This window comes from Daphnia magna, linkage group LG6, assembly GCF_020631705.1.
Source record: "Daphnia magna isolate NIES linkage group LG6, ASM2063170v1.1, whole genome shotgun sequence".
Taxonomy (NCBI): Eukaryota; Metazoa; Arthropoda; class Branchiopoda; order Diplostraca; family Daphniidae; genus Daphnia; species Daphnia magna.
In genome coordinates, this window is record NC_059187.1 from 4,030,919 (window position 1) to 4,043,568 (window position 12,650).

The 12,650-nt window shown below is 39.9% G+C and overlaps 3 protein-coding genes across 4 annotated transcripts; 1 reads left to right on the forward strand and 2 right to left on the reverse strand.

Moving 5' to 3' along the window:
• Positions 1-69: 69 nt before the first annotated feature.
• On the reverse strand, positions 70-5,468 carry LOC116925373. The gene is made up of 7 exons (XM_032932044.2): positions 5,022-5,468; positions 3,956-4,023; positions 3,748-3,839; positions 3,444-3,666; positions 2,850-2,982; positions 2,147-2,611; positions 70-2,044 (listed from the first exon to the last, which is right to left on the reverse strand). Exons 1-7 carry the CDS (start codon positions 5,328-5,330, stop codon positions 1,340-1,342), a joined length of 1,995 nt encoding a protein of 664 aa, XP_032787935.2. The 5' UTR covers positions 5,331-5,468; the 3' UTR covers positions 70-1,339.
• Positions 5,469-7,027: 1,559 nt separating this feature from the next.
• Positions 7,028-10,055, reverse strand: LOC116925374 (oxalate:formate antiporter). 2 transcript variants are annotated; one of them, XM_045175652.1, is made up of 8 exons: positions 9,693-10,055; positions 9,400-9,637; positions 8,636-9,336; positions 8,245-8,564; positions 7,765-8,164; positions 7,484-7,696; positions 7,293-7,392; positions 7,028-7,209 (listed from the first exon to the last, which is right to left on the reverse strand). In XM_045175652.1, exons 4-8 carry the CDS (start codon positions 8,349-8,351, stop codon positions 7,181-7,183), a joined length of 849 nt encoding a protein of 282 aa, XP_045031587.1. In that variant the 5' UTR covers positions 8,352-8,564; positions 8,636-9,336; positions 9,400-9,637; positions 9,693-10,055; the 3' UTR covers positions 7,028-7,180. The 2 variants fall into 2 exon arrangements, with proteins under 2 accessions (XP_045031587.1, XP_045031586.1); XM_045175651.1 differs by having other exon boundaries at positions 8,245-9,336.
• Positions 10,056-10,103: 48 nt separating this feature from the next.
• Positions 10,104-11,926, forward strand: LOC116925375 (2-oxoglutarate and iron-dependent oxygenase domain-containing protein 3). The gene is made up of 5 exons (XM_032932047.2): positions 10,104-10,565; positions 10,630-10,864; positions 10,931-11,084; positions 11,185-11,311; positions 11,391-11,926. The coding sequence occupies exons 1-5, from the start codon at positions 10,223-10,225 to the stop codon at positions 11,528-11,530; spliced, it is 999 nt and encodes a 332-aa protein (XP_032787938.2). The 5' UTR covers positions 10,104-10,222; the 3' UTR covers positions 11,531-11,926.
• The last annotated feature ends 724 nt before the right edge of the window (positions 11,927-12,650 follow it).

Below are 12,650 nucleotides of genomic sequence, written 5' to 3' on the forward strand. Positions count from 1 at the left end.
GCTTAGACTTTTATAGATTAATTTAAAAAAATTATGGTTACCAAAATGATAATCCTAAAAAACAAATAGTTGGGGGCTTTGGGATTGGATTGTAATTCAGTACATCGAAGCCAATTACAGTATACAACATTAAAGGGCAGAATTGGCTGTGACAAAAGACAAACAAGGCTTATAACTGGCATAAAATGAACCGGAATAGGAATAACGAATTCATTCTCGTCTTATAGCTAATAGAGGAGAAAAAAAAAACCTACCCCAAACGGAATGTGGACGGAAAGCGGATGAACGTGGGAAAATGCCCTCGTGAAGTTGGATAAAGGAGAGAAGGAATAGGGATTAAAAGGAACGCGTCAGCTGAATTAAAGAAACGGAAATAGAAAATAAGAAAATTTATTGGAAAATAATAGAGCAGTCGGTTGAAAGATGAGAAATGTAATATATATTTTTTTAACATTGATGAAAAGCGTCTTCTTCTTTGTCCTGGGAAAGCTGTTTCTTTTTTCAGTCTTCTTCCAGACATCAATCAACAGGAATGGATAGCTTGTCAATTTTTTAATTGAACCGATAGCTGAATGTCAATGAGATGGGATCGATATAGAACGCCCAATAGCTGCACAACCTTATATAAATGTGTCATTATGCATTCTCGATTTCGCTAATACTGATCCTATTGTAGCAAAAAATTCAAAGAATTTTGGTATCTATACTGTTTATCAAACCAAGTCAACATCCTCTACGAATTAACGTATAGCATCTATACAAGAATCATATCTCAAACTAGAAATGCAACTTTTACTCCTTCGATTCCGGTTATTTTGGTTATAATATGATCAGAATGTATTAAATCAGGCCCGGTACTATATGCATGCAGCTTATTATTCTAGCTAATTGGTCTGATGCTCGATATAGCCTGCTCTTTATTGAACCCTTCCATTCAAATCGATTAGGGTGCATTCCCAACAATGAACTCCACGACATCCACAACACTCATAATGTTTGATTCGATGGTCGATTGGAAGCATCATTGGGACTTAGCACGGCTTATATTTATAAGTCCAGAAATAAGCTTATAATATTTAACGTACGATATTACAAGTTGTTTGATATAACCCATCATGCTGGCTCTCTATGACGCAAATCTTCGGCTTATTACAGCAGCAGTTGACGTCATCGCACAGGGCTGTTGATTCAATTGATGTCAAATGTGTATACGTTCTGCTAGCTTTGCCTGGATTGCCCATGGTGCGGGTTTTTTATCGATAGCGCTGTTCTATCGGCTTCAATTCTCCAACATCAGGATGTAGACCGGTATTGACTATATGTTTTGCCAGTTCGTTGATTAGGTTTGGTTCACTTCTGAATCATTTTTAGTGATTATGGTACGTCCTGTCAGGCTAGCGTGGGCGTCGGCATAGGTATTCAAGAACATAGATTTTTCAATGCTGCAACGGCAGTGAGCTGTGTGGGAGGGCAAGCGAACGGATATCAAAGAACCAAGCTGTTCCCGATGAAGGTGAATTCTGATTGATCTCTTCTTGTTTGACTGATACGTTGCATTCACCTCTTTGCAGACAAGGTGTGATGAAGTGCAAGTCGACAGTGACGGCAAAGAAGATGAAAGTGTTGACGATAGACGAAGAGGTGTATAACATTGTCTTTCAATAGTATTTTCATGTTCTTGTTGATTGTTTCTCGATTTCCGCTCTTCTTCTTCTTGATTATTATGGCCATCAATACGCACAGGAATCGAGTTGGTAGCATTGGCGTCGATAAAGGGGAGAGTCTTGGTGATTTTAGCTATAATACCGCTAGTTTGATCCTGTCTGTCTTCCTTTGGAAATATGATTTCTCGCATAGGCAGGTGTACAGTAGTTCCCGGTTTAATACCACGTGAGTTGCTATTGAAGCTCAAACGGAGTCGTCTTATGTCACGCCACGTTTTGATTTGAGTTTGGTGGTTGGCCGCTACGTCCCCGGTGGGATGGCGACGATGACGGCATCGACTAAAGTACCGCAACGAAAACCTTTCCCAAGCCAAGCGAAACTGTTGAATAAATGACGTAGGCTATTAAAGTTTGGAATGTTACAACATCCTCTCTAGAGATTATAATAACCTTTAGAATTATCGCCGACTAGGCTCATATACCTGAGTATTGAGAAGCCCGTAGATAAGCGGGTTGAGAACAGCTGACGTTTTAGCGAAAAGCGAAGGAATTGCAGCGAAAGCAGGTGAAACGACTCCCACGTACAATGAATCGTTATCTTGAGTTACGTAGGAAACATTGGCTTTGTTTCCACTGTAATTGTCAGCACCGCTGTCAATACTGAAAAACGTCTCGTAAAGTGCCAAAATCGAATAGGGAGTCCAGGCGCCCATAAATGCGGCGATCATGCAGGCCACCATCATCGTCACCCTTTTCTCAGCTGCATCTCCTCTGCGGTGAAGATGATGTTGATTGTTGTTAAGATGTTGCTGCCTAGTTTTGTTGGTGATCGGTCGTTGGTGCTCGGCTACTTGTTGGCCATAGTTTTGTGTAATATGACCAGATACATCAGGTGGTGCTGGCATCGTCTTTGGCGTTTCTTCTTTGATTTTGGCTCGCCTTCGTCTCTGAATAATTGGATTTATTCAATTACAATTATTGTAAAAAACAAGCATTTCATATGTCTTTTTTTTTGCAAAAGTTAAAAAAAGCGACATGAATATTTAAGGAAAAAGTTATAAGAATTCATTAGCCTATTTGGAAATGATATCTATAGGTATCGGGCTACGTCTACGGAGGCACAGATGCCACACTGCCATCATTATTTTGAGAAAAGCTTCATTGTTGTAGATATCAAGTTGTTACCTCACGAACAACGCGCAGGATCTTGACATAGGACACCATGATGAGGGCAAGCGGGATGACCAATCCCATAACAAACATGTAGAAGATGTAGGAGCGGTTGTAATGCCTCTTGGACTCCCAGTTGACTGAACAGCTTCAAGTACCATATATCATGCGCAAAATTAAGACGCAAATAGACAGGCATGTTTACCAAGAAATTAATAGCTATCCATTGTTACAATTTGGGCAAAGCAGCAACATTATACGCGTATAGTACGTACATATCGAGCAGTTCTGTGTTTTAGCCATATTTGCTATATAGGTTATACGCCAGGCAGTTAATTGGCTTTTGAAATCAAAATGTCGGCCGTCTTTTTCCTTCAGCATTGAAGTATAACAAACAAACTGTATTGTGTTTATTTGTTTTTTTTTTTTTTTAATTTTTGGCGCTGGTCAAAAGATGATGCTGTCGGCCTTTATCACATTGATGGTCTATATTTAGACACCACACACAGCCATTATCACGTAGGGTGATGATTATATTGTATTATTTCTCCCGATTCTTATGAATTAGAGACATATTGTGCAGTAAATGGAAGGGAGTAAACCGTATACCTGATGTGAGCAGCTTCACGGTCGTAACGACCCCATCCTAGAAGTGGCGGACACGTAACAGCCAGGGCGTAAATCCAGATGAGAGTGAGCAATAAGGCGCCATAGCGACATTCGAGTCGGCCATTGTGATTAGTAAAAGTGTTTTTGCGTTTAGCTGGACAGCAAACGACGAGTTGACATCGCCAGACAGCCAACGCCGTTAGGGTCGTGATGGATCCGATTCCTAGAAGATTGTTGACGAAAATAATTAATATGTAAACGATAATGTCGCAGTTGGCGCTTATTGATTTTATAATTTACATACCTGCAGTGGACATAATCATGGCGTAAGCAACGCACAGTTCATGGCTGAAAGGCCATCCGAATCGCAAGGCAGCAGCCGTTGATACGGGTGTTCTGTATTACACGTGGTTTTTGCCGAAAGCGTACAAGACTTTTTTATTATTCGTTTTTTTGTTTTTTCGCAATGTTTGTTTGTTTGTTTGTTTTTTAATAGATCTGCTCACACTTACCCGAATCCAGCAATGGCACCGTCGGAGCAAGCCAAATTCAGCAACATCCAGTTCAATGGCGTCATCTTCTATCCTCGACAAGGTTATTGACAATGTAACAAGTCAACATCGGAAGAAACTGAATTCCGGCAAAAACCGTACATGCACAGCGGCTCGTTGCCGAGAGATGGTGGAGAATTACAAAGATAAAACATATATACGCAGACAGAGACAGAACGTGCAATTCAATAGCATATTCATGCATAAAGATAACCAGGAAATAGCTATACAAGGGTATATCAACAGCATCAAACGAATGTGAAAGTCAAAATCAAATACAGGCACCATATTGGGTGGAGAGACATTATTTATCTAAGTGTCAAAACCAATCACTACCAATATGAGAAAAAAAGTTCGTCGATCTGTTATTGTTTGTCTCCCCTCTCCATCAGTTACGTAAGCCATATATATACCCTGGATACGAGAAAGCAGCTGAAGACAGCCAGACAGGTCGTTGATACGTAAATATAGCCTTTTGATAAGGCATGTTGTCTCCATCAATAATAAGAATTTCCAACGAAGTCCCATGTTGATATATTTAGACACTTTTCTCCGCAAATCTCCAAGGGAATGATGAACGACATCAAGGTAAAATAATAATACCCACATCATTTTATTCTCACTACTTTCCTTCCGTATAAAAAGTCTACCACTCGTTATTATTATTGTAATAAGGCCATGTAAAGCTATTCGTTATGTTACGCCTCAAGGCAATTTGTATGCTTCGTGCGTGAAAAACTAAGCTGGTGAACAACGAACAAAAATAAAACCTATCTCGACGACGAATGACGTGATTTGACAAGCAAATAGCTAATACGCGCATTTATGCGTAATCATAACATGGTGTCATTGGCTCCTACTGCATATGTTAGCATGAGTCCCTATCTTTTATTCGTGCATTCATATGCGCAATTCATTGGCGAAAGCGTAACGTTTTACAGTACCATCCATTCAGTTAATTTCAATCTCAACAAGGACACATCAAAAGAAATAGGAGAAAATGAAGTGCATAGGCACAGTGAATTACCCTCGAATCGTTGAGAATGACGAGAGCGACGATAATGTTCAGGGTTAAGCCAAGAACGCTTATGAAAAGCAGGTAAGCGGCGACAGACAGGTAAGCCCAGGTAGGCATTAACAAGCTAACACCATCCGTTGAATTGTCAACACCATCATAATCAGTGGCGATGATGTTATTGACATGGTTAGTTCCGATTAGTCTGGACAATCTTGTATTGTTGTTGAAGTAGTTGACGTCGCCACCGTTTTCTCGCTTTGTTAACATCTCGGTCACAAAATTGCGCACGGAATTTGAAATGTTAGTGGAGAAGGACATTAGGTTGTTGGCTCAAATGACTGAGCTACTACTCATCGTGTTCATTTGACGGAAGCACTCCTGGGGGACAGGAAGAACGAACAAAGCCTTGCCGGGGCATAGCTTTTTACAGAGCGACAGCCCATGTGGAGTTGCTGTGCACCGTCAACCAACTAAAATCATCCTTGACGGATGCATCCCCTTTTACGTTTTATTTCGGTAAGCCCAAACGAGTCGAGTGCTGCAGCCAAGCGTGCAGCGCAACATCAGCGAGGATTACTCTCCCGAAGTGGAGAAAGAAGTAGGTCTAGTCTACGAGATTCGGCGCATACGCAGTGTTGGCAAAACAGACGAGACAACTTGCGTTTTAAAAATTTCATTCACTTAGATTTGTATAGCACTAGACAATCAGCAATCAATGCACAACGAATGTTTCAGGATTTTATTTTTGTTTTCAGCGTTTTTCACGACTTTAACAAATGTGAAATGGTAGTTATAGAAGAATAAGGCAAAAGACGTGATACAAGAATGAAAAGTTTGTCAATACGTTAACGCAAAAAAAAAATCGTAGTCGCGGCTCGTCAATGTAGAAAGGTTGATTGGAGTGGAACTCCCTGTTTTATCATGTTGCTTTTGTGTGTGCTATTTTTGGCAGAATTTTGTCTTCTTCATTTTCAGTTGAATGTACCCAACGCAAAAAAAAAAAAAAAAATGTGACTGTCTGCCTTTTCCCTCGTTATTTAAGAACAATTTTGGGCGATCGATCAATGTGAAAACGTCGTCGTCCTCCAAAACGAATTATATGTTTCAGGATTGCAGACACGGCCTCACGATCATCACAGTTAAGAAACCAAAAGCAACGCCATAGTGGAATAAGTTTGACTCATGCAACTTTTGCAACTGCTTTCGTCCAGCAGCCCCACATAGTAAGACGTAAAAAAAAATGTCTCCCATTCATCAGGAACGACGAAGCTATTCTAAACGCAGCAGAAGAGAAAAGTTATACCTTGGGCGACACCAATAGAATACGCATTTCCATTATAGAAGGCAGTCATAGATTTCTGAATGAAAGCGTCAATTCAAAATCAAAGAGGAATAAAGAAGAAAGCTATATAAGTAAGAGTTGAAGGGTATAACATCTTAGACCTGTTCGTTTGATTTTTTTTTTGTATCTCTGTGTTTTACATAAAAATTGCTTGCCGGTTTTACTAGCCCATAAATACAGCCTGTAGGTGAATAGAAATTTCGCTCTACTTGTTCTGAATGTGCCACAAGTTGGAAGGAAAAAAACAAAAATAAGAGAAGAGCTCTAGGGATAATGCGAAAATCCTTCAAGCCTATATAGTATAGCCTAGGCTACATGTACATAACAGTCAATCTTGGGCAAATGTTCCGGAACGAAAGCCTATGATGGCGGACTGCGGTTGAGTTCACTTGAAACACTTTGACTGATGTAGATTACTTCTAAAGAAGTATGGAGCGTGTCATTTTGATGACAATGGGGATGCAAACCAGTATTCCCAATTGGACAGGATGTGGATGAGCCCACTCAGTTTGAAGTAGCCTACAGTGTACCTAATTGGGCTTCTTCCTTCTTTCCTGAAGAATCTTGACAGGGCTTCATTCTTTTTTAGAAACGATGAAGATTATCGATATTAGATAATAGTCAGTGGTCATGGAATTCTTCATAAACATAAACTTTATTCAACTCAATTCCACACGTTTTTCTAGTTTATTCCAATAACAAACTATAGTGCAAATAAACGCTATCAGAATCTTTAAACATTACAGCAACAAGACAAAGCCTGCTTTAACGCAAATAAACATTAATGTTGTGGGCTATATTTACTATGAATTCCATTCCGTTTTTCTCAAGGCAGGAACCAAGTGATGACTCCAGCTTTGACAAGATAAGAATTCAGCAATCATTAATTTAACGAAACTTGTTTACATGAGCAATTCGAATGAAAAACAAAGCCTTACCAGCAGCACTAAATGCAGCCATCGACCAGAACACTCCAATCCAACCAAACGCATCAAGTAAAGTATTGGATACCAAGCCAGAAAGAGGACCTCCCACTAACTGTTAAATTCCTCAGTCACCAAACAAAAATCATTATTTTTAGTAAGTCAATCTAAGTTTGCAAATCTGAAGGTATTTTTCAGTTGATTACAAAGCTGGTGAACAGAAGCCCGTAGTTGAAAGGAACATTTTCTTTTCCAAAATAATCTCCGATGGCTTTCGGTAGAAGAATGTATGTCCCGGGTGTAATAATGTTCAATGAGATGATCCAGCATGCGTAGAGCCAAACACCTCCCGCCAACGGCGTTGCATTCAGCGAAAGTAAAAGTGCCACCACCAGCCAGGTGAGGACTAGCATTAACGTCTAAAAAACGTTGACTCTTCAGTATCATAGTACGTTTTTGTTTTTTTCAAATACGAACTTCATCTGACCCTGTATTGGACTCGGTCCGCTAGAAATCCCCAAGCTAGGCGGCCAAGGGCATTAAAAATTGCACCCAGTGATCCGACCAGCGTCAGGCATTTATCGTCTGTCCAAAAATACAGCCCGAAAGCTTTGTATAATCCAATGACTCCGATAATGGTTTGATCGTTAAACAGAAAGGTGAACCACAGCGCAATAAATAGAGGTGAACGGACAAGCTGCCACACGGAAACTTTCGGCTCCGGAGAAATAGTCAGATGAACGTCGGCTGTTTCTGTTTTTATCGCTAGGGGAACCGGTGGATTCCTTATGAAGATAACTGCAAATAACTGTATTGCCAAATAAATGCATCCTAGAAAAACGAAGAGGCCAGGTACTCGCATCAAGACGTTCTCATCAGCGAAGTACCTTTTTGGGTTTTTGGTACCCAATTTGTAAGAAAGTGTTTCAATAATTGTTAGTTAATTCTTTAGCTTTCAATTTGTTACCCAGTGCTATCGGCAGGAATATTTTCGGGGTTGACGTAGGCAATCTGGATAAGATTGAAGACGAAAGCACCCATACCGTAGCCAGCGATAATAACCCCATTTACCATTCCATGTTGATTATCTGGAAACCACTATGGAATAAGCGTCGGTTAAAGCTCGTTATTTGAATGTCAATTCAATGGGACATAAAAACCCTCATTGCGGCAGCGATAGGAGACATGTAGCCCACACGGGCTCCGACTCCGAACAGAAAGCCGTATGTAACTACAAGCAAACTCATTGAGTGCGTCACCGTTAAAGAAGTGAGGAAAACTCCGCCACTAAAGCAAATGATCGTTGTGTTATGCTAGTTGATGAAGCAGTCAAGATGGCCAGATAATTGGTCTTATACCTCATAAATAGCATAGCCATGATAACAGTTGGTCGAGGACCCCATAGTTTTTGCAAATAGCTACCCAATGGCAGCGCAATACCAGTGGTTGCAAATGATATTGCTTGGATCCACATCGTGTCCGCATACGAAACATCCAATTGTAAGACATTCCGTTGATAAGACGTTATATACGTCGTCATATTTCCTTTAATAGTTTGTACTTATTTGCGAAAATCCATGAAAACGTCAATGAACGACTCACCAAATGTTAAAACAGATCCATATGAAAGATGAAGAAGAAAGCCACTGAACAACACTACATACTTTCTGGAAAAAAGGAATTTGTTCACAATCGAGAATGTTTGAAGAGGCAGCAAAAACATTTTACATGCAAACACTTTGGCTACGGCCCATCTAATGAAATCCCATACGGAAGAGGTTTCAGCAACCCACAGTTATAGTAAATGAGCATAGAGGCAATTATAAGGCGGTATCATTTACTAAGATATTCCCAATTCTTCGTATGCATATCTTCCAGAACGTTCCATATATAGCCACCCATCAGAGATGACGAATGTTCAGCTGTGTTAAAGGTGAATGTTTTAAGATTAGTTGTAGGACCTGCGCAAGCCACAAAACCCTTGAGTTCGTGCGGACAATTTGGATTATGACGGGCAAAGGTGACACCGGTAAGTTGGCGATAGAGATCCACTTTACACCTAAATTTTAACATTAGTGATTACAAAAAAGAAGTTATGGACTTACTAAGAAATGGTTCATACTTTTCAGATATATTTTCTTTGTTGGATGAAGAGGTTTTGGTCTTCATATCTTCTGCTTCCTTAGTTAAACCTTTTATTCTGTTCTGCATGCTAGTGAGCTGAGACATTGTGTTTTTCGCATCTTCTTTGGCTGACTGAATTTCAGAAATTTCTCTAGACAGTGCCTTTTTCTGTTCTTGAAGTTTCATTTCTACATTTGATAGTTTGGTTTCCAGTGCTTTCTGCTTTTCATTTGCCACTATGTAAACGTCAAATTTATCAATGTTTATTATGAAATTAAACTGGTTACTTACCAGCAAATGCTTGCTTCTGCCTATCCAAAAGTTCTCTTGAATTTGGTATTATAGAATTCGATTTTTTTACAATTTCTATTATATCTGTTTTTTTTAGTTTCGTTGTTGTATTCGCCCATGATTGGGGTGTTGGTGTTGCAGCGGTTGAAAATTCCATGCTCACATCATTCACTACACTTATATTGTCAATATTCAAATTCATAGAGATGTCCATAATACTATCGTACTCCATTTCAACGTCCGTTTGTAAATATTTTTTTAATAAGGTCTTGTGATTTGCACTTTTGTTTTGGTCTTCAGATGCTACTGTCAAGGTTCTCCAGAAAAAACCGTTCTCAGAACATTTTTCGAATGAATCAGCATCGTTGCCATGTTTATAATTTATTTACTAATTTATTTACTTCTAGCCCTCTGGCGACAACACAGTGTAGTTGTGGAACTGTCAAATTTGTAAACAAAGTTTGACGAAACTGCTATAGCTTTAATTGTGAGAAACTGTAATTATTCTAATAAGCGAAAGGACCTCAATAATGGTTTCAGAATTGAAGCAAAGAAGCAGTGCAACAAAATCAGCTCTAAAGAAAAAACCCAGTGAATCCAGCAAACAAAATGTCAGCGATGTACCGGATGAAAAGAAAACAGCAAACAGCAAAGAAGCTGGCAAGAAGAAATTCGGACCCATTGGTATTAAAAAGGAAGATCAGCTCTGGTCACGAGCTGTCTTGATGACTGGTGTGTTAGTGATAGTCATTGTGATGAAGTGGAAGAAAACAAATGAAATCACCTGGGTATCACAGCAGGAAATGGTAGCTAAAGTCAAACAGCCATTAATTTGTTCAACAGCATTTCATGATGAGATAAACAAGTTTGAAGGTAACTTCTAGTTGTCCCAATCATTGCACTTTTTATTTTAAAAATTTCTCGTTTTGTGCTAAAGGTTGTGCAATCAAACAGTGTGGCCGGTTTGTGATGGATGGTCTCTTCCAGGAAGACCAACTTAACACTCTGCTGGGTATATTCAAAAAGGGGTTGCAATTTGGGCATTCTTCAGGAGGGGCAAGTATACTTGATTTGCACTCAGGAGCCTTATCGAAAGGGGAAAGGTTCATCAACATCTTTACCAATCCTGAAACCAAAAACATCTGGTCTGAGATTGAACTGGCTTCCTACATGTAAGCCTAAATATTTGTCTTCATATGTTATACGATGCAGCTGTTTACATGAACCAAATAACATAGAGATGCCAAAGAAACGATCAGACGAGCAGTTATAGAAAATTTTGGCCTACAATTGGAAGCCATCCATCTGACTTCTCCCACATTTTTCTCTCGCATGACCGACAACCCTGCAAAAACCGTCCATGATGAGTACTGGCATCCGCACGTTGACAAGGTAATTCAAAGGAAACTTTCTCACTGTGGTCTGAAGTATGCCTCATCCATTCCTCTTTTTTTTTCTCTCCATATTTTGTTTGTCTTTGTCTTTAACCAAGGAAACGTACGAAACTTTTCACTTCACCTCACTCCTGTATTTGAGCGACTACGGGTCAGAGTTCCAGGGCGGCCGATTCGTCTTTGTCGATGGCGACCACATGAATCGTACTGTCGAACCCCGTAAAGGTGATTGATTGAAATGCATTTGTTGTTTTTTTTCGAAGCGCGCGCAGAATTTCCCTAATTATCGGTGGTTATTTTTCAGGTCGAGTTTCGATGTTCACGTCGGGAGGAGAAAATTTGCATTACGTGGAGAAAGTCACCCAGGGCACCCGTTATGCTATTACCATCGCGTTCACATGCGACGCCCAGCACGCCATTCCAGATCCACACGTCCGCAATTAGCTCCTTTGGGCTGATTGGAAAACCAAACCAATAATAGATATAATTTCCCAGTAACTTAATACCTTTACCATCTCGTCACGTGTTCCTTTTATCGTTTTTTTGTGCAATAAAATCCCTTGTTTGTAGTTATCGATGTTTAAATAGCAGTTTGAATCCCCGTTTCGGTGCTCTTTTGATAAAGTCCGACTAAAATAACATATGCGATCAACTGGTTTCTGTATTTCCCCACCCCATTCTTGTGTGTCATCGAGAACCCCGTTGATTATATAGAGTTTTTGAAACGGAAGTCATTCAAAACTGCCTCCGGCGATTACGTAGGCTTCCCTAAGAGTGTGTTTTCTTTTTGTTTCTTCCTTACCACCTTTTTGAAACGAAAAAAAAAAAACAAAACAAAAATGCTCTTTTTAAAAATATCATTCATTCTCATTTGGTTGACTATAAGAAACTCATGGCCTTATCGCCGCCTTTATCTTTCTTTCATTTTTTTTTTTCACACATTGCTTCTGTCAGAGGTCGGCCACGCAGGTCAGGCTCCCTCCACCATTTTCAGCTGGAGCCACATCTAACCCCGGGAGGTTTAGAAGAAACCACCGAAAAAAAAAGAAGCCTGTTGGAACAGGTTGACGAGCACGCCGTATCGTTGCGATCGTCATATCAAGCGCCCTCGTGTACACACGCACACACGATTTCCTTGCTTGTTACCTTCACGGCTTCTGGAAGAAAAAAAAAAAATCAAATCATTTGGTTGACTGAGTAACTCGAGTAATAGACTCTTAATCAAAATGTCGTGCAATCTAGGATGACGCCTTTGGACAGCCGTGAGTTCAGGCGTTGTCGCGTTTTCAATGAATTCTTTGGAGAGCTGCCTGACTTGTTTCGTTTTTGGCTTCGTCCTTGACGGTAATTGGCATTCAAGAGGCATCGTTTCTAATAAAGTAGACTAACGGCAGTGAGAACCGGCAGTGGCATCAGAAGAAAGAAAACCAGGAGCGCTCGACTCCCTAGCGCTCATCGGAGACTAAATCAATCAGCAGGTAAAAAAAAAACAAAAAAAGGCAGTGCAAGATGCAGACCCGTTGTGTTTGTTTGTTTTTTCTCCCTTTTATTTCATTTTCTTGTT